Consider the following 18,107-nt stretch of genomic DNA (forward strand, 5'->3'; position numbering starts at 1 on the left):
AGACGTGGTTACTGGTGAACGTATCAGCATCATGTCAACAGCAGGAGCTTCCAGGACTGTGATCAAGTGGAAAAGCTTGACTCCCTGGGACTAACTGACATCGTCCAAGGCTCTGGCTCAGGTCAGGGTCACACTTAGAGACAGTGTGAAATTGTGCAAAAATCTAAGCATCTGATGTGTTTGGTCGGAAAGGTAGAGGTGACATCAAGAACAGCGAGTACCATATACTATAGAAATAGCTGTCTCATACTTAAAACGGTTTTCGGATCCAGAAAAGTGAATAAGCAGTTTTCAGTGGTTAGTGGAAGTACATGTAAAAGGTGACTCACACAAAAGTGGTGGCATCAGCACATTTTTAGTTGTCAGCTCAAAATGTTAACATTTGTTCAAATGAAATGTTAGTGAAAAGGACTCAAAGGTTCCAACCAACATCAGGCCAACTTAACCAGTCAGTGATACAGCGAATAATAGTGACCTTCACCCATGCCACCCCAAAACGTTAATAGAATTAGCTTGGCTAAAATGTTTCGCAGTCGTGCACATACACGACTGTCGTTTTATTTTCAGCATTTTTGATGGTGCACTGAAGTGGAAAAACGAATTTTAAAACCAAGGACTGACGAGTTGCTGCACTTTAAGACATGTTACTAAATCTCATTGTGTTGGGTCTATTGCTTTGTTCAAGCAACGGGAAAAGATGTCTGTAGACTGCGTGCCACTGGGGTGTGTACAGCGTGAGATTTGGCAGGTAACGTGTGCCTGCTTGGTGACAAAAACAGAAGTTGCTGGAAAAGCTCAGTAGGCGTCTGTGAAGAGAAATGAGTTAACGTTACGAAACAGTCAGCTGCCAGACCTAATGAGCCTTTCCAGCAATTTCCATTTCTATTTTTGTTTCTGATATACAGCATCCGCAGTTCCTTCGGTTTTTATTTAGCTGACTGGTGAAATTGTGACTAGTTGTGGATGCCAACGATGATCAGGCTGGCAACAACTTTGATTGGCTCCCGGGTAGCTGAGCAGATTGTAGATGCGAACAGTACGTGTAGCTCTCTCTTTTCCACATTAAAAAGACCTGAAGCAAGCCAGCTTTTCCGCAAGCAGTTGCTGCAAGTTGTAGACTTCAAGCAGTAACCAAGAGACAGTTGTTCACGTATCATTTCTCTGCGTTTTCTGTGATGTGAAAGAATCTGGAGAAGGGGATTGAGGAAGTGTGTTCTGGACATCCAGTACATCAACAGACTCCCTTAACCTGACCCGAGTTTCTCCAAACCGCTGCCGAATTATAGGAGTCAATCAGAAAGCGATGAGAGAATTCTGATTGCATTCCGAGAAGTGCTGTTTTAATGTAGCATTAATAGATACAGTCGTGTACTTCGTTGACGGTACTAAGCAAGGAACTTTATTAAAACATAAAACCGGTTTTCCAGTAACGACAGGGGCCATTTGCGCTGAGTTCAGAAATGGAGGGGAAGGGGGTTCTGAAATAAATAGGGAGAGGGGGAGGCGGATAGATGGAACCCTGTATCAATGGGGACTTCACAAGCATTAAAAACAAATCTCCCCTCCACCCACCGCATCCCCAAACCAGCCCAGCTCGTCCCACCTCCCCAACATGCCCTTCCTCCCACCTCAAGCCCCACCCCAATCTACTACCTACTAACCTCATACCGCGTCCTTGACTTGTCTGTCCTCCCTGGACTGACCATCTCCTCCCCCGCTAACACACCTTTACTGGCTCCATCTCAGCCTCTGACCTGCCTCCTCTCCATCTATCTTCTCTATCCGCCTCCCCCTCTCTATTTCAGAACCTCCTTTCCCCACCCCCTTCATTTCTGAAGCAGGGTCTAGGCCCAAAACGTCAGCCTGCCTGCTCCGTTCATCCAACTCCACACTTCTTTGTTAATAAAGTGTGGGGCTGGATGAACACAGCAGGCCAAGCAGCATTTCAGCAGCACAAAAGCTGACGTTTTGGGCCAAGACCATCATCCAGCCTCAACTTCACTTATCTTGGATTCTCCAGTTCCCATTATCTCTCTCACACCTCTATGTTCTATCCTTTTTAGACAGGAAAAGATATGTGATATCACATACGTCTATGCTGACTTTAATTTGTCAAATTTTGCCAATTCAGTTCACTCAATATTTGCAACAGTAGCAGACAGACAGTCGAAGCTGAGATCAGCCATGACCTTTATGAATGGTAACAAAGGCTCAAGGGGCAAAATGGCCTACTCTTATTTCCAATTCTTCTGTTCTACTTCAATGCAAAGACATCAGTGGTTACTTTGTCAGCTACCTCTAGCAGAAGCTAAAGACTTCAAAGTTTATGGAAATCATATCCATACATATTCACCTATCCGCTATTTTAATCATCTCTGCAAAACCTGATTAGGAAAGTCAGACATAATCTACCACATTACAACAACTACACTAGATCTCATTACCAGCTCAATATCTTTTAAATAACCTATGACCAGATCACTTAAATAATCTATCAAATCAATTAACAACATCCAAGAAATGAAGACAGGGAAGCAGCTGAATATTTACAAGGTGTAAAGTCACTTGTGCAAGGATGGGCAATAAACATGGGCCAGCCAGTGATACCCTGTCCCACAAGAGAACAACAAATGATAAACTAGCAATTGCTCAAACTCGTATCAAGGTAACTGGTCTGTAATCCATTTTCCTACAAGTTTTTTTGAAATAGCACATTAGGGAACTCTTCCTTAGAAACTTGCACATGAAGAGATCTTTGTAAAACTATTACCACCATTTAAATAAAAGTTTTAAAAGTAAAACCTCAGCCATACATGTTGAACGTTAAATGCTATTTTTCTTTCATTCTTACAAACGTGGGCATTGCTGGCTGGGCGGGCTAGAATTTATCACCCTTCCAATTGTCCTGGAGAAGGGGGCAAGGGCCTACATTCTTGAAACACTGCAGTCAATATCGCACAGATACACTTAAATTACTGTTTAGGAAGGGAATGGAAGGATCTCACCCAGCAACAGTGAAAGAATGACAGTATATTGCCAAGTGAGAATGGTGTACAGATTGGAGCAGAACCAGAACATGGTGGTCCCATGTATCTGCTGCCCTTGTTCTGCACAGTAATCAATATCAAAGCTGTATGTTGGAGATGAAGTGATCGGATATCCAATGTAGTGGATATGGTGCTAACCAAAAAACCTTCATTGTCCTGAAAGTCATTGGAGCTGCAGACATCTAGGAAAATGAAACATGTAGCACCTTTTAAGCACTACATAAGTCCTAGCCTCTGACCTGCTCTTGCAGCCTTGTTTATATAGTTCTGGTTCTAGTTAGTAGTAATCCTTAGTCACTCGAGACAAATTTCAAACAGATAAGCAGAGTTGAGTATTGTTCAGGCAGAGATGGGTGGTTTCTTGATTAGGAAGAGGGTAAAAAGTTCAGGGTAGTTTATGGGTGAGGTTACAACTACATCAGCCAAGATCTAAGTCTTGAGAACGTATCTTTTCGCCAGGGTAGTGGATTTCAAGATGAGGGGGGCATATTTTTTAAAAAAGGTGAGAAGATAAAAGGACAACCTGTTATTTTGAAAAAAGGAAGTGGTTCACGTGTAGAAAGAAGTTCCAGAGGAAGCTGTGGATGCAGGTACAGTTACAACATTTGAAAGACATTCATGAACTTCTCAATAAGTAATATCTGGAGGAATATGGGCCAAGTGCAGACAAGTGGGACTAGTTTAGTTTGAGATTATGGCTGGCACTGGCACAGACTGGTTAGACCAAAGGGTGTGTTTCCATGCTGTATGAGTCTAATGGAACAGGCTCAAGAGACCAAAATTAACCTCCCTCTTAATAGTGGAAAATTCAAGAATGGCAATGCAAACTACAAGCAGGTACCCTCTGGGTGGCAGCTGCCATTGCTGAAAGTAATATCTGTGCCACACCTAAGACTAAAGCTAGATATTATCCAGGTCCTGAGGAGTTACAAACCTTTCAGCATGAAGAATGCTACAGCTTTCACATGATTGACTTACATAAATGCCAGAATGCTCAAACCTTCACAAAGAAACCTCTAACCTCAGAAGGAAAACACTACTGTAGAATAAAGTACAGGAAATTGAATTTGCAGAACAGAACAACAGGCACCATGACAGACTTGAAAATTTTATTGCTAATAAAAAAACCTTTTTTTGGATTTTTTTTTACAGTTTGTACATCAGCATTCCGCATACATTAGGCACTGAAGTTTGCGGCAAGGAGAAGATCCATGCTCTTGACAAATGCCGAGGAATTCTGGTCTTCTTTACAAGCAGGAATCAGTCTCCTATTTGTAGTGCTCTAAGCAGCTGTTTACAGAAAGTCTTGACTAAGCTGTATTTAAAGCTGCAGAATACAGGTCCTACAAACTTTATCACCTGATACTTTCTGTAGGCCCTGGTTTAATCTTTGTGTGCAAATGGTTTTAAGAAAGAAACAGCAGCATGACTCTTGCTCGAGGAAACTAAAATCTCAAGGGGCGCATTTCTTAGCTGGCATACATCATAATTAAAATTAACCAGCCATTTCTTCTGCTCATCTCACACTGCTGCTGCCAAAAGCATTAATGCAAAAGAAAATCCACACTGTTCCCAGCAGCCACGTTTAAGTTCTTACATGTCATTGGAGGTAATGTTCAATGCCAGGCCTCCTCCCAGTCCTAGATTCAAAGAAGTGACTGCATATTGCAAGTGAAAAAAGCAGGTGGCCTGAACAGTGCTTGGTTAGATTTCCACTTCAGGTCTGCTCTCCTGACATTCTAGCTAAAATGGTGCTAGAATTCTTGTGGAAATGAGCACGTTACATTGGCAACCCCGTAACCTCATACAGTATTGATTAACCTGGATTTCGATAAAAACCTGACCGCTGTCTAAGAATTTTAATGAATTGCCATCAGTATATTTGATACAAAACCTCAAGAAAAAAAGGGAGAGAAATCTCTCACCATCTGTCAGACTGGGAGGCAACAGCGAGATCTAGTAACACAACCTCAGTGCTGATTTATTTAAAAACAAAGGTTAAAACAATGGTGCCAAAAATTGTCTTCTGATGGTGACAGAAAGCCATGAGAATTTAAAAACATCCAGTGGAATACTGCCAGACTGAATTTTGAATCAGGTGCCTACAAGCAAGTGCCTGGCATTAATTACAACAGTAAGGCAGTCTGGCATTCCTGACCAACTGCAAGCTGTCAGCTTCCTGCTTCCAGCCGAGACCACAGATGTGCAATATCTTAAAGGCGATAAGAGCACAACAGGAGTGAAAACTAAACCAAATAAGTAAAAAAGCAAGTAAAAAAAACACTATTTATTTGCCTATTCCACTTGCCCAGTGGTTAAATGTCTCAAATTAAGCTCATCATTTAGAATCCAGGCAGCATTAAGTCAAACAAAAAAAATCCATCTGCATGTATCCACTGTGCAAAATAAAAAAACACACCATTACTTGCAAAAAAAGTCCCACTTTTAAAAAAAAAACACTTAACAGCAGGACACAAGTAAGATCAACAACCTTAAAGCTGCAGACTAACCCTAAGTCTGCACTCCGGGAGTGACTTTCTTTCAAACTATTCCCTGCTGGGGAGAGCAGGCAAGGGAACCGCAACTTGCACTTGAATAAGGAGATGTCTCCAGCCACCTCTCACAGCCCACACAGTTGGATTCCTGCATTCGGGTCATCACTATCAAGTACTTTGAAAACTTTGTCTGTCTGTTTTTTGATTCCCAATTTCTTTTGTTCTGTAAGAAAATAAATCAAATACAATACGTCACACATTGGCAAATGGTTCATGTAAACAGGCAAATGCCTCAGAAGTAATTCTTAAAAACAATATTTCAGAGCCCAGTGCATCCCTCCAGAACTTCGCAAATCAGCACAGCTCCCGGTGTCCATTTACAGAAAATTTACTTTAAAAATAAAGCTTAACAATACCAGGATTCCTTTGTCAACCCAAATGTTAGTTGTTATTATCAGCCACATTGCTCTTCATAATAATCTTCCTTTCCTCTCCGATGCCTTTGCACATACAGTCTCTTCCCAAACGCGGGTACAACTTCAGTTTCAGTCTCTTATGCAAAGCAGATAGCAGGAATAGAAACTCAGTTACCACTAACAATTATAGTAAAAGGCTCAGGTACAAGCTTGATAGGATAAAATTAGTATTAAAAAAGATTCACCTAGATTGACTCACCATCTTTCAATTAGAAAATGGCTGCCTGAATGAAGTCTTAATTAAATACCCAAAAGGTGTGGGGACCAAAAGGAGCAAAGAGGAAGCAATTCCACGATTCTGCAAGGACTGCCTAGTGCCATTTGCCATAGAGGCAAAAGTAGAGGAAGTAACCAGAAGGCTGGGAAGGAATCAAGACAGTCTAGTTTACTGAATGGGCAGCACCGGTTGTACAGACTGTGAAGCCTAACTGTTCGCCTTCGTGAGGATTTTAAACAAACTGTAAACCACTTTTCAGAGCTGGATAAATGCCCAATCTCTCTCAGAAGATTTATATGCAAGGTTGGCAGGATCTGTCCTTCATGAAGCTGGACATGAGACATGAGAAATGCATACTTGAAATTGCAGTTAAATGAGGATTCTCAAAGTATGCTATAAATAATACCCATAAGGATTTATACCAACACGTGAGACAGCCATCTGGGGTATTATCAACCTGTGCAATTTTTCAGCAGACATTGGAGAATATTTTACAAAGACTAGCCCAGGTTACCATTTATCTAGATGATCTGCTAATAACTGGGAAGATCAAGGAGGAACGTTTAGAGAACTCTGGTCAAATTTCTTAGGTGTTTCTCCCAGGTGGGTCCAAGTCTTAGAAAGGAAAAATGTGTCTCTCCCAGGCTCCCCAAGTGACCTACTTTGGCTACACAGTGTCAACAAGACCAAGTTACACCTGTTGGCAGATAAAATGAGCGTGATCTAAAGGTGGCATGTCTCCCACATGTGTACCAGGGTTTAGGTCTTTCAGGTGGCTGTTGAATTGTTACAAAAAAGTTCATACATAGCCTGGCATCCATCCTGGCACCTTAAGAAGGGAATCAGGCTTAGAAGCGGTTTTGGTAGCCAAGCCTTGACTTTCAAAGAAGTGAAGAAACAGCTGCCATCCTCTAAAAGGTGTTGACACTCTCTTATCCTAAGAAAGATCTGTCACTGGCATGCTACATTTCCCCATACAGCACTGGAGTAATATTAGTTTATAGACAACTCAAGGGAGAGGAACGCCCAACAGCATGTGCATCCCGGACTCTGGCTAATGCAGAGCATAAAACGTGGCCAAGTAGAGAGGGAAGATTTGGCAGTCATAGGACATAACAGCATAGTACAGGCCCTTCGGCCCATCAATGTTGTGCTGACCTGTCATACCAATCTGAAGCCCGTCTAACCTACACTATTCCATGTACGTCCATATGCTTGTCCAATGACGACTTAACATATTTGGAGTCAAAGTTCCACCAATACCTTTATGAACATAGATCTGCAATAATGAAGAACCACAAACCCCTGCTAGGACCTCAGAATAAGATTTCACTAATTGGACCAGATTAACAGTCTCAATCAGGGAACCCTTGTTGTTAAATAAAACACAGGAGTGTCAGACATCCTGATACTCTGACAGAGCAGGATAAGGCTTTCCACATGCAAATAAAAGGGCGACTTAATGTTGGGATACCTCCCTACATGGAGATATTTCATTGGGCATCATACTTCAAATTATGACTGGCAGATGGGTGAGCCAGAGGTAACTTAGGGGCACATATTTTGAACTTACTGCCAAGGTCACTGCGGTCCATCAAGATCTGAAGCTCAGTATCACTTATCACTTGGTCAGTGGAGCCCTTCACCACTCTGTGGGAACAAATGACAAATTGTTTCAGACAAGCGAGACTTGTGATGGACTAATAGTCTGCATTTAGCCATTAGTCAAATTTAACAGGATCAACTAGTCAATGAAATTACAGATTAGAAACAGTCAGCAGGTAACATGACACAAAGTCTGGGGCTACAGATCATTAGCAGTTTGGCTCCCTATGGTTGTTATCAGACCCGAGTATTTACAGATTTATTTTGTGACTCTGGAAATAAGACAATAGCAAAAGGGGACAAGTATGAAATGTGAGACAGCATGGTGTCAGATGAAAGCAAAACTCAGGATCAGTCGTAAACACCGCAGGCAACTTTCAGATGGTGTGGAAACCTAGGTCTCCACAGTATGGAGAAATGCACAAAAGGCTGAACAACCTACTTTACCTTTCATGATCCCGAGACTTCAGCAATTCCATCAGCTCTGTAGAATCTAGACAGCTTCTGGACTGGTTCAATCCTGACTTGCCCCCTTTGAACTTATCTGAACAGGAATGGAGAAAGAGCCACTTGACCATTCTTAAATGAGACAGAGTACAAAGTTCTGAGGGTGTTGTAGGTAAGTCTGCATTTCACTATAAAACCACAGTGCAGATCTAGTCTCCTTTGGAAATAGATCTTAAATATCTAATTGCAATTAATTTGCAAACGTTAAAGAAAAAGGTGTTCCTAACTGGTCACACTTGGTCAATAGAAAACGTTAATTAAAGAGTTGCTTGGAGCCAGTCAAGGGGTATAACTCAGATGGAAAGCAAAGTTTTACTCTGATTTTCCTATGATGAGGGAGATTAGTGATGTTGGGGAAAAGGGATATCTTCAAACAGCAATGAGTCTCTAGTCAGGCACAGTACAGCCAGATTCAGAGTTGGTCATTATGGGTCAATAAGTGTGGAGTTGGAAAAACCCAGCCAGTCAGCCAGCGTCCAAGGAGTAGACAAGTCAACAGTTTGGGCCAAATCTCAATCCACATGGACAAGGAGAACCACGACTTTGACTGGGACAACAGAAATCCTGGAACAGGCTAGGCAGAGACAAACGAGAATTCCTGGAAGCATGGCACTCCACAAAGCATGCTCTTAATAAACACATTGAACTCGACTCCATATACATTCCACAACAGAGTGAAACCAGAAGTGAGGCAATCCATCACAACTGACCCCACATTTTAAAAACCACACAGGAAAACACACCAACGCTTCAGAGGTTGCACTGGAGGATGTTACCAAGCACGGTAACAAAACATCTGCTGAACAGACCAGCTCACGAGCCAGCCAACCTCAGAGGTTTAAGTCAGCATTCAGTGCACTGTGCCAAGATCCTGTGAAGCTCATCTTTCACCATTCCAACCATGCTAAACATGACATATCTGTCAACAAAAATAGTGAGAAGCAGGCCAAGTGGTTCCTCAAGCCTGTCATGTAGTTCAGTGAGTTCGTAGTTGATAAGAATGTGACCTCAACTCTGCTTTCTAATCTATTGCTATAATGTACAATTCTCTTATTAGATTTTCTTGTATCAAAATCTAACTCCACCTTGAATGCATTCAATGATTCAACCTCCTCTGCTCACTGGGGGAGAGAATGCCATACATCTGTGGCCTCGGTTTAAATGAGAAATTTCTAATTAAGTGGCTCCCCCCTAGTTCTAGGCATCTCTGAGAAAAGAGGAAACCTCTTAGCATCCACTCCACCAAGTTGCCTGAGAATTTTGTGTTTCAGTGACACACAGTATTCTGGACTCCAATGCAGATAGACAAAACTTGTTCAACCTTTTATCAAAGGCAGTCCTGTCGTCCCAACAAACTTCTGAATGGCTTCGAATGAAATTAATTTTATGTAATATTCAATGATATGGACACTGAGTGGCCAAAAATGGAAAGACCACAGCCCCAAGGAAGAGCAGGCATTTAAGATTAAGTTTATAATTTAATGAAACAACCCACTAACTTTTATGTATAACCATCTTTTCAAGTCGCCTTTTCGCTGTGGCTTTCTCCACAATCTTCTCATCGATGGTATTAGCAGTTACCAGGCGATAAACTACAACTGGCTTAGTCTGACCAATTCGATGGCAACGATCCTGAGCCTGAAGATCTGCCTGAGGATTCTGGAACGACAAGGAGAGAGACCTCAAGTTCACTTGCAGCACTTATATCATTCACCACCTGTCAGTTAACAGATTTGAACCAGATACTGGCTTCCTATTGACAGGAACACTCAATGTTAATGTTGCTTCAGAATTAACTATTATTGAGTGCAAACATACATTATTCCAAAGGGATTTGTCTTCAAAAAGATGCCAACACATGAACATTGGCTATAAAAAAGGTCCAGCTCATACAATAAGTGTAAAACTGGCTGCTACCACTGTTTAAGCATGCCTGGGAATCCTCAGGGCTTTATTTAAAAAAAGTGTTCTTTCTTCAAATTAAGTCATACTAGGCAGTGTCTTCACCCAGCTATCTGAGGTCACCCTCATGTTAAAAGGTGCTAATAAAGACTTCAAATCCAGTACTCTGCTCAAATAAAGATGGGCAGCTCTAACATGCATTTCTTTTTAAAAAAAAAAGTGGCTGCATCTGTGAAGAGGGTGAATGCCTAGACAAACAAAGTTTTCATCATGGGAGATATTTTCGAATAATTATTTTTATGTTGAGGCGGAGTTGCATCACTCAGTTCCAAATAGCAAAACACATTGCAATGGACAGTACAGAGTTCAGATGGAACAGGGATCTTAGGGTGCAGTGGTCATGTCTCTACCCCTGGCCCTGGAGACCCAAAATCAAGTCCCACATACTGCAGGAGATGATATCATGTCTGAACAGATTAAATGGAAAACAGAGTACAGACGGATTCGCTGAATGGTGTTACAGAACACCCATAAACTACTGGAATCTCATTTGCATCTAGATTCTGCCCAGTGTACAAAGTAGTATTTGGTGTCTACAATGATTTGGATGAGAATGTACAAGGCAGGATTAGTAAGTTTGCAGATGACACTCAAATAGGCAGTATCGCTGACAGTGAGGAAGTTTAGTAGAAATTGCAGCAGGATCTTGAACAGCTGGGGTAATGGGCTGAGAAATGGCAAATGGAGTTTATTATAGACAAGTGTGAGGTGCTGCATTTTGTAAAGTCAAATCAGCTAGGAGTTTCATAGTGAATGTTAGGGCCCTAAGGGAGTGAAGTGGAACAGAAGGACCTTGATGTTCTCTGAAAGTGGAGTCACAGGTAGACAGGGTAGTGAAGAAGGCTTTTTTGTGCCCTGACTGAAGGCCAAAGAGTATAGAAATTGGGAAGGTATGTTGCAGTTGTACAGAACGTCGGTGAGGCCATATTTGGAATAGCGTGTTCAGTTTTGGACACTTTTGCTATAGGAAGGATGTTATTAAACTGGAAAGAGTGCAGATGAAATTTATAAGGATGTTGCCAGGACTCAAGGGTCTGAGTTTAGGGAAAGGTTGCACAAGCTAGAACTTCCTTCTTTAGATGGTAGGAGACTGGGTGGGGATCTTCTAGAAATGTACAAGATCAGGAGAGGCATGGCTAGGGCAAATGCACTTTGGGGAAATCGAAGACTAGACGGGAACAGTTTAAAGGTAAGAGGAGAAAGAAACATGGAAACTCAAGGGTACAACTTTTTTTATACAGAGGGTGGTACACATATGGAATGAGCTGCCAGCTGAAGTGGCTGAGGCAGGTACGTTTACAACATTTAAAGGCATTTGGTCAAATACATGGATAGGAAAAGGTTTAGAAGTATATAGGCCAAGTGCAGGGAAATGGGTTTTGAAAGGACATTTTGGTCAGCATGGACCAGTTTGGGCCAAAAGGGCCTATCTCTGAGCTCTAGGACTCTGTTGCCAACAATCAGTGAGAGTCACAGGATTAACAGTAAACCTCAGTTGAAAGCTCTAAACCTGTAAAGTCACTGTTGGTTAACAATACTTACCCAGTCACTATCATATATAACAACAGTGTCTGCTGCTGTCAGGTTAATGCCCAAACCCCCAGCTCGGGTGCTCAGTAAAAAGATGAAAACTTCAGGATCACTGTTGAAATTGTTGATCTGGGAGAAAGTAAAGAGTAGCATAGAAATAAAATACTTTCAATGAGCAGTACTGCTCTCCAACCCATGACCAATCCAAAATTCATGTTAACAATAGGTACAGGCCATTGTATCCAATATTACAAGAGACCAATTAAAGAAACTCAGGAAGGGTACAAACACAGTAAAGACATTTAACAGGCCATCCCAGATGGAAACAATCAACATACTGACAGAGAGCAACATGCAGGCAAGACAAGGCTAACAGTTGGGAGGTCAGAGTAGAAAAGACAAGTTTGGTAATCAAACTGAATGGGATAGCTTGCCCATGGGACCTGGCTAAAGAAGCATGGCAGTTGTTTTCCTGAGCAACAAATGAATCAGATGATTTTTACCTGCCAAGCAGTTTGTCTTTTGATTTCCTGGAGATCACTAGCGAATACTCTTTTTTTGCATGTTATCAGATAGGATTCCTAACCAAGATCCCAGGTTCCATAAATTTGTTCCCTTTTCGATCTGTTTCACTGCCCTACCGCATCCATTCCAAGAAATAAAACGCCAAACAACCATCGATCTAATTCCAGATTATACATCGCTGATTAATTTTACTTTTCAAATACATTTTCAGGAAACCATCAGCTTAGGAAGCTACAAATGCCATGTATTAATTCCTCTTAAACATGGTTGAAAATTGCACCAGTGTTATCTGTAAACCCTTGTTCAATTCAACCTTCTCTGTTTTTATTCTTTCAGTTCTGCTATTTTTAAAAGATGTACAGGTTGATATTTGGCTTCTTTAAAATAAAATCCCTGTACCATTACAGGTCAAGTCTTGAACGACAACCATCAAGGGGCCAGGCAGCATCAGGAGCAGAAAAGCTGACGTTTTGAGTTGAGACCCTTCTTCAGAAAAGGGTTCCAACCCGAAAGGTCAGCTTTCCTGCTCCTCTAATGCTGCTTGGCCTGCTGTGTTCATCCAGCACAACACTGCTATCTCTGACTCCAGCACTGGGAGTTCTTACTATGGTCTGGCATAACCCATCAAACTTTCTTTCGAACAAGGGGCTGATTGATTTAAAGGGTCCCTGCACTAAAACATTTTTTCATAATTGTGCACATGACAACCACTCATACAGCTGGTGCACTACCTTCATGGAAATTGTGGGTAGCTGTGTGGCTGCACAATTTAAAGGAAAAATAACTCATTCTATGCTGCTTGTAAATCCACAAAGCAAAAAACCTTAAAGCAGCAACAACTTTGCACTGAAGTCTAATGTCTTTTCGAACATTTATTATTTCTTGGTAGGAGAAGTAGTTTTTTTGTTGTGCATGCTTTCTCTTTTAGAAACCAGAAAGCCAGAATAAGATGGCTTTAAACTTAAGCCCAAAAAAAGGGTAAAGATTCAAGTGGCACCCTCTGAGCGGAACATACATTTTCCTCACGCATTACATAAGACATGGAACCATCCAGCCGGCTGTACTTGTAGTCCCTCAGGTAGCAATAGTCCATTAGGATGTCCAGCATGGATGTCATTTGAGAAAATATCAGCACCTGTTTAAAAACAATTCAGAGTAGTCCATCAGGATATAGCAAAGACTGAACTGTAGTAGTGCTGGGGAAGATTTTGAAGTGGCACTGTATCTTGCAGCACTAGGAACAAGAGATAGATAAAGTGGACATAGATGTTTATGGATAGCAGGAAACAGACAAGCTTCACACTGTCATTAAAGATAGAGTAGGATTTGCAGCCAAGTGATAACTGGCATTTTATAGAACGTGTTGACATTACAGAATTTAATCTGTAAACCCTCTTAACTTGCATGCTTTTGTGAGATTCACAATGGATCTGCTAGAATCTGAGTTTCAAAGGTGATGGAGTATAATCCTGGACAATCTCTGACATAGGGTCAAGAGCCTAAGTCTATTAAACCCCATGCGTAAGTTTCATGAGACAGTAAAAGACATAAGTTCTAGTTTACTGAAAATTATTTGAACATTTTGCCATTTTTAATATCCACAAGGGGCAGGTAAGACTCTACGGTAATGTAAAAGGTGCCAAGCTGGGCTCTGCAAGAGTTCTTAAAATCACAACAAGATATAGAAACAGAAGTAGGACATAAAATCCACTCTGCCATTCCAGGAGCTTGTGGGCTGGTCCGATAATCCTCAACTCTACTTGCCTGCCTTTCTTCATTATGCTCTACACGCCCTAACTGATTAAAAATGTCTTTCTCAGACTTGAATACACTTAAGAACCCAACCTTGAACAGCTGTCTTGTGGTAAAGAATTCCAAATTCAATAACCTCAGAAGAATATCGTGTGTCTTAACCGGGTGATCTCTTATTCTAGGATTACGCTCTCAGGTTCTGGATTCTCTACAAGGGAGAAGACCCTTCCTGCATCGACCCTGTCAAGTTCCCAAAGAATCATGCATGATTCAAGAAGGTCACCTCTCATTCTTCCGAATTCCAATGACTCAGTCTCCTTACCTAGAATCAACTGTGCGAACTTTCGCTGGATTGCCTCCAATGCCAGTACTTCTTCCATTAGACAAGGGGCCCAAAATTGTTCATAGTATTGCAAGTCTGATATAATTTTAGCAAGAAAGAAAAAGCCAATATTCCATTTACTTTCCCCACTTCCTGCTGAGCTTGTATTCCACCTTGCGATTCATGCAGGTCGACTCCAACAATTCTGTGCTGTAGCTTCCGGCAGTCTTTCTCCATTTAAAAGAACATTTAGCTCCTATAATCTGCACACCAAAGTGCATTTCCCCACATCATAGTCCATCAGCCAAGTTTTTGTCCCATTGCTTCACCCATCATCCATGTCCCACTCAGCTATTTGTGTTTCATCCACAAACTGGAGTTCTTAGGACTCTCCTCAAAACAAAGCCATATAGGCAGAACTTTAAAGCAAGAAAAGGAGCTGAGAGTGAGTGTCATACAGGCCCCCTAACAGTTTGAGAAATAAACAGCAGATATATATGCATCTTTCAAAGAAGTGTAAAAATAATAGAGCAGTGACAATGGAGGATTTCAAATTCCCAACATTAACTGGGATAGTCGTTGTGTGAAAGGGAGTGGAATTCCTGAAATACATCCAGAGCTTTTCAAGCCAGTATACAGAAGTAACTACAAGAAAGGAGTGTGGTCTTGGATTTAATTTTAGGTTATGAAGCTGGGAAAGCCGAACTCAGCAGGGGAACATTTTGCAGACGATGATCTTAAATTTGCTCCTATTGCTTAATGTTAAGTCAATCAGCCCATCAGGTGTGCTCTGCCATTTTTTCATGGCTGGATTGTTTAATCCCATTCTCTACCTTCTCCCAATAATCTCCGAGCCCCTCACTAATCCATAACCAATTATCTGTCTTAAATATACAGAAAGGCCTGGCCTCCACGTCCTTCTGTGGCAATTAGTTTCACAGCTTCACCACCCTCCAAATAAGAAATTCCTCATCTAATTTCTGAAGGGTCATCACATCACTCAAGGTTGTGCCCTTGGGTCCTGGTTCCTTCTACTATTCGAAAGCGAGGGAGGTGGTGGCGGAGCCTTTGGCCTTGATCTTTGAGTCCTCATTGTCTACCAGAGGACTGAAGGATTGCAAATGTTCAAGAAGGGCAGTACAGATGACCCAGGTAATTATAAACCAGTGAGCCTTATGTCTGTTGTAGGATAGTTTTGGAAAGGATTAAGAGATAGGATTTATAATCAGCTAGCAAGCAACAATTTGATTGGAGATAGCATGGATTCGTCAAGGGCAGGTTGTGTCTCCAAACCTGTTTTCTGAGAAGGTGACCAAGCATGTGAATGAGGGTAGGACAGTTGACATGGTGTACATGGACTTCAGGAAAGCCTTTGATAAGGTTCCACATGGTAGGCTATTGGAGGAAATACCGAGCCACAGGATTGAGGGAGATTTAGCAGTTTGGATTAGAAACTGGCCTTCTGTAAGAAGGCAACGAGTGGTGGTCGATGGAAAATATTCAGCCTGGAGTCCGGTTACTTGAGGTGTGCCTCAAGGATCTGTGTTGGGACCACTGCTTTTTGTCATTTTTATAAGTGACTTGGACAGTGGCATAGGTGGATGGGTTAGTAAGTTTGCAGAAGACACTAAAGTTGGTGGAGTGGTGGACAGTGTAGAAGAATGTTGCAGTGAGTCTTGGATAAACTGCAGAATTGGGCTGAAAGGTGGCAAATGGAGTTCAATGCAAATAAATGTGAGGTGATTCACTTTGGGAAGAATAATAGGAAGGCTGAATACTAGGTCAATCGAAAGATTCTTGGTAGTGTAGATGTGCAGAGGTATCTTGGTGTACATGTACATAGATCCCCGAAAGTTGCCACCCAGGTTGATAGTGCTGTTAAGGCAGCTTATGGTGTTAGGTTTTATTGGTAGAGGGATTGAGTTCCTCAGCCATGATGTCATGCTGCAACTGTACAAAATGCTAGTGCGGCCTCATTTGGAATATTGCGTGCAGTTCTGGTCACCCCATTATAGGAAGGATGTGGAAGCATTGGAAAAGGTGCATAGGAGATTTATCAGGATGTTGCCCGGTCTGGAGCAGAGGCCCTATGAAGAAAGGCTGAGGGACTTGGGTCTGTTCTCATTGGAGAGAAGGAGGCTAAGAGGGGATTTAGAGACATACAAGATGATCAGAGGATTAGATAGGGTCGACAGAGTCTTTTTCTGAAAGTGACGACTTCAGCTTGTACAAGGGGACATAGCTACAATTTGAGGCGTGATCATTTAAGACAGATGTCAGAGGCAGGTTCTTTACTCAGAGTGGTAAGGGCGTGGAACGCCCTGCCTGCCAATGTAGTTAACTCAGCCACATTAGGGGCATTTAAACAGTCCTTGGATGAGCATATGGATGATGGGATAGTGTAGGGGGATGGCTTAGATTAGTTCACAGGTCAGCGCAACAGACGGCCAAAGGGCCTGTTCTGCGCTGTATTGTTCTAAACATCTTCTCCACATCCACTCTACCAAGACCTGAATATTCTTTAAATTTCAACAAGATCCCCTCCTCCACCCTCTGAAATTCCCAAGTATAGAACCAGACTCCGTAACTTTTCATATTACAACTAATTTATTCCCAGAATTATTCTTACGATCCTTCTCTGGACACCCTCCAAGGCTCGTATGTTCCTTAGATAGGAGGCCCAAAATTGCTCACAGTATTCCAAATGCAGTCTGACCAGCACCTTATGCAACAGCAACAGTATATCCTTGTATTCAAGCCCTCTTGAAATGAATGCTAACATTGCAGTTGTCTTTCCTAGCTTGTCTACTAAACCTATACGTTCAACAGAAGAGAATCCTGAACTAAGGCTCCAAGTCCAAGCTGTCTTTAAGATTTCCAAAGCCATTCCCCATTTAGAAAATAGTCTACGCTTCTATTCTTCCTACCAAAGTGCATAACCTCAGACTTTCCCATTCTACATTCCACCAGGCGCCACCTTGCACACTTTCCTAGCCCTTCCAAGTCATCCTCAGCCTCCCCACCACCTACCTTTGTCATCTGCAAACATAATGCCCTCAGGTCCTTTGTTCAGATTGTTACCATGTGACTAGTTGTGGTCCCAACACTGACCCCTGCAGAACTCCATCAGTCACTGCCACCATGAAAAAGATGCCTTTATCCCCGTCCTCTACCTTCTGCCAGTCAGTCAATCCTTTATCCACACCAGTATCTTTCCTCTAACACCACAGGCTTTTATTTTATAAAGTGACACCTTGTCAAAGGCCTTCCGGAAATCTAAATAGATCATGCCTCTCCTTCACCTAAATTGAACATTATCTCCTCAAAAGAATTGTAATGGATTTGTTAGGTATGACCTCCCCTTGATGAAGCCTTCGTGACTCTGCCCTATTTTACCAATCACTTCCAAGTACTCCACAATCTCACCTTGAATAACAGACTCAAATTCTACTAATGACACGGGACAGGCAAAACAGACTACAATTTCCTGTCTTCTTAAACTGGGATGTGACTGGCCATTTTCCAGTCCCGTGAGACCCTCTGTGACTCCACTGATTCCTGGAAGCTTACCAAAAATGTTCTCAATCTCCTCAGCCAACTCCTTCAGAACCCTGGGGTGTAGGTCATCTGGTCCAGTCCATGTATGCGTTTTCTGACATTTCCAATTCC

The 18,107-nt window shown here is 42.0% G+C and overlaps 1 protein-coding gene across 5 annotated transcripts in view; it reads right to left on the reverse strand.

Moving 5' to 3' along the window:
* Positions 1–4,139: 4,139 nt before the first annotated feature.
* The window catches only part of hells (helicase, lymphoid specific), a 63,262-nt gene continuing 49,294 nt past the window's right edge, over positions 4,140–18,107 (reverse strand). For 4 of the 5 annotated variants that reach the window (XM_059653176.1, XM_059653179.1, XM_059653178.1 and 1 more), the window contains 6 exons: positions 13,380–13,499; positions 11,852–11,968; positions 9,847–10,006; positions 8,288–8,384; positions 7,809–7,885; positions 4,140–5,765 (listed from right to left, as the gene is read on the reverse strand). In XM_059653176.1, coding sequence (XP_059509159.1) covers positions 5,668–5,765; positions 7,809–7,885; positions 8,288–8,384; positions 9,847–10,006; positions 11,852–11,968; positions 13,380–13,499 — 669 coding nt within the window. In that variant the 3' untranslated portion in view covers positions 4,140–5,667. Of the gene's footprint in view, positions 5,766–7,808; positions 7,886–8,283; positions 8,385–9,846; positions 10,007–11,851; positions 11,969–13,379; positions 13,500–18,107 lie in introns of those variants that run through there. The other variant, XM_059653180.1, reaches the window with a different exon arrangement.

This window comes from Stegostoma tigrinum, chromosome 20, assembly GCF_030684315.1.
Source record: "Stegostoma tigrinum isolate sSteTig4 chromosome 20, sSteTig4.hap1, whole genome shotgun sequence".
Lineage (NCBI taxonomy): Eukaryota > Metazoa > Chordata > Chondrichthyes > Orectolobiformes > Stegostomatidae > Stegostoma > Stegostoma tigrinum.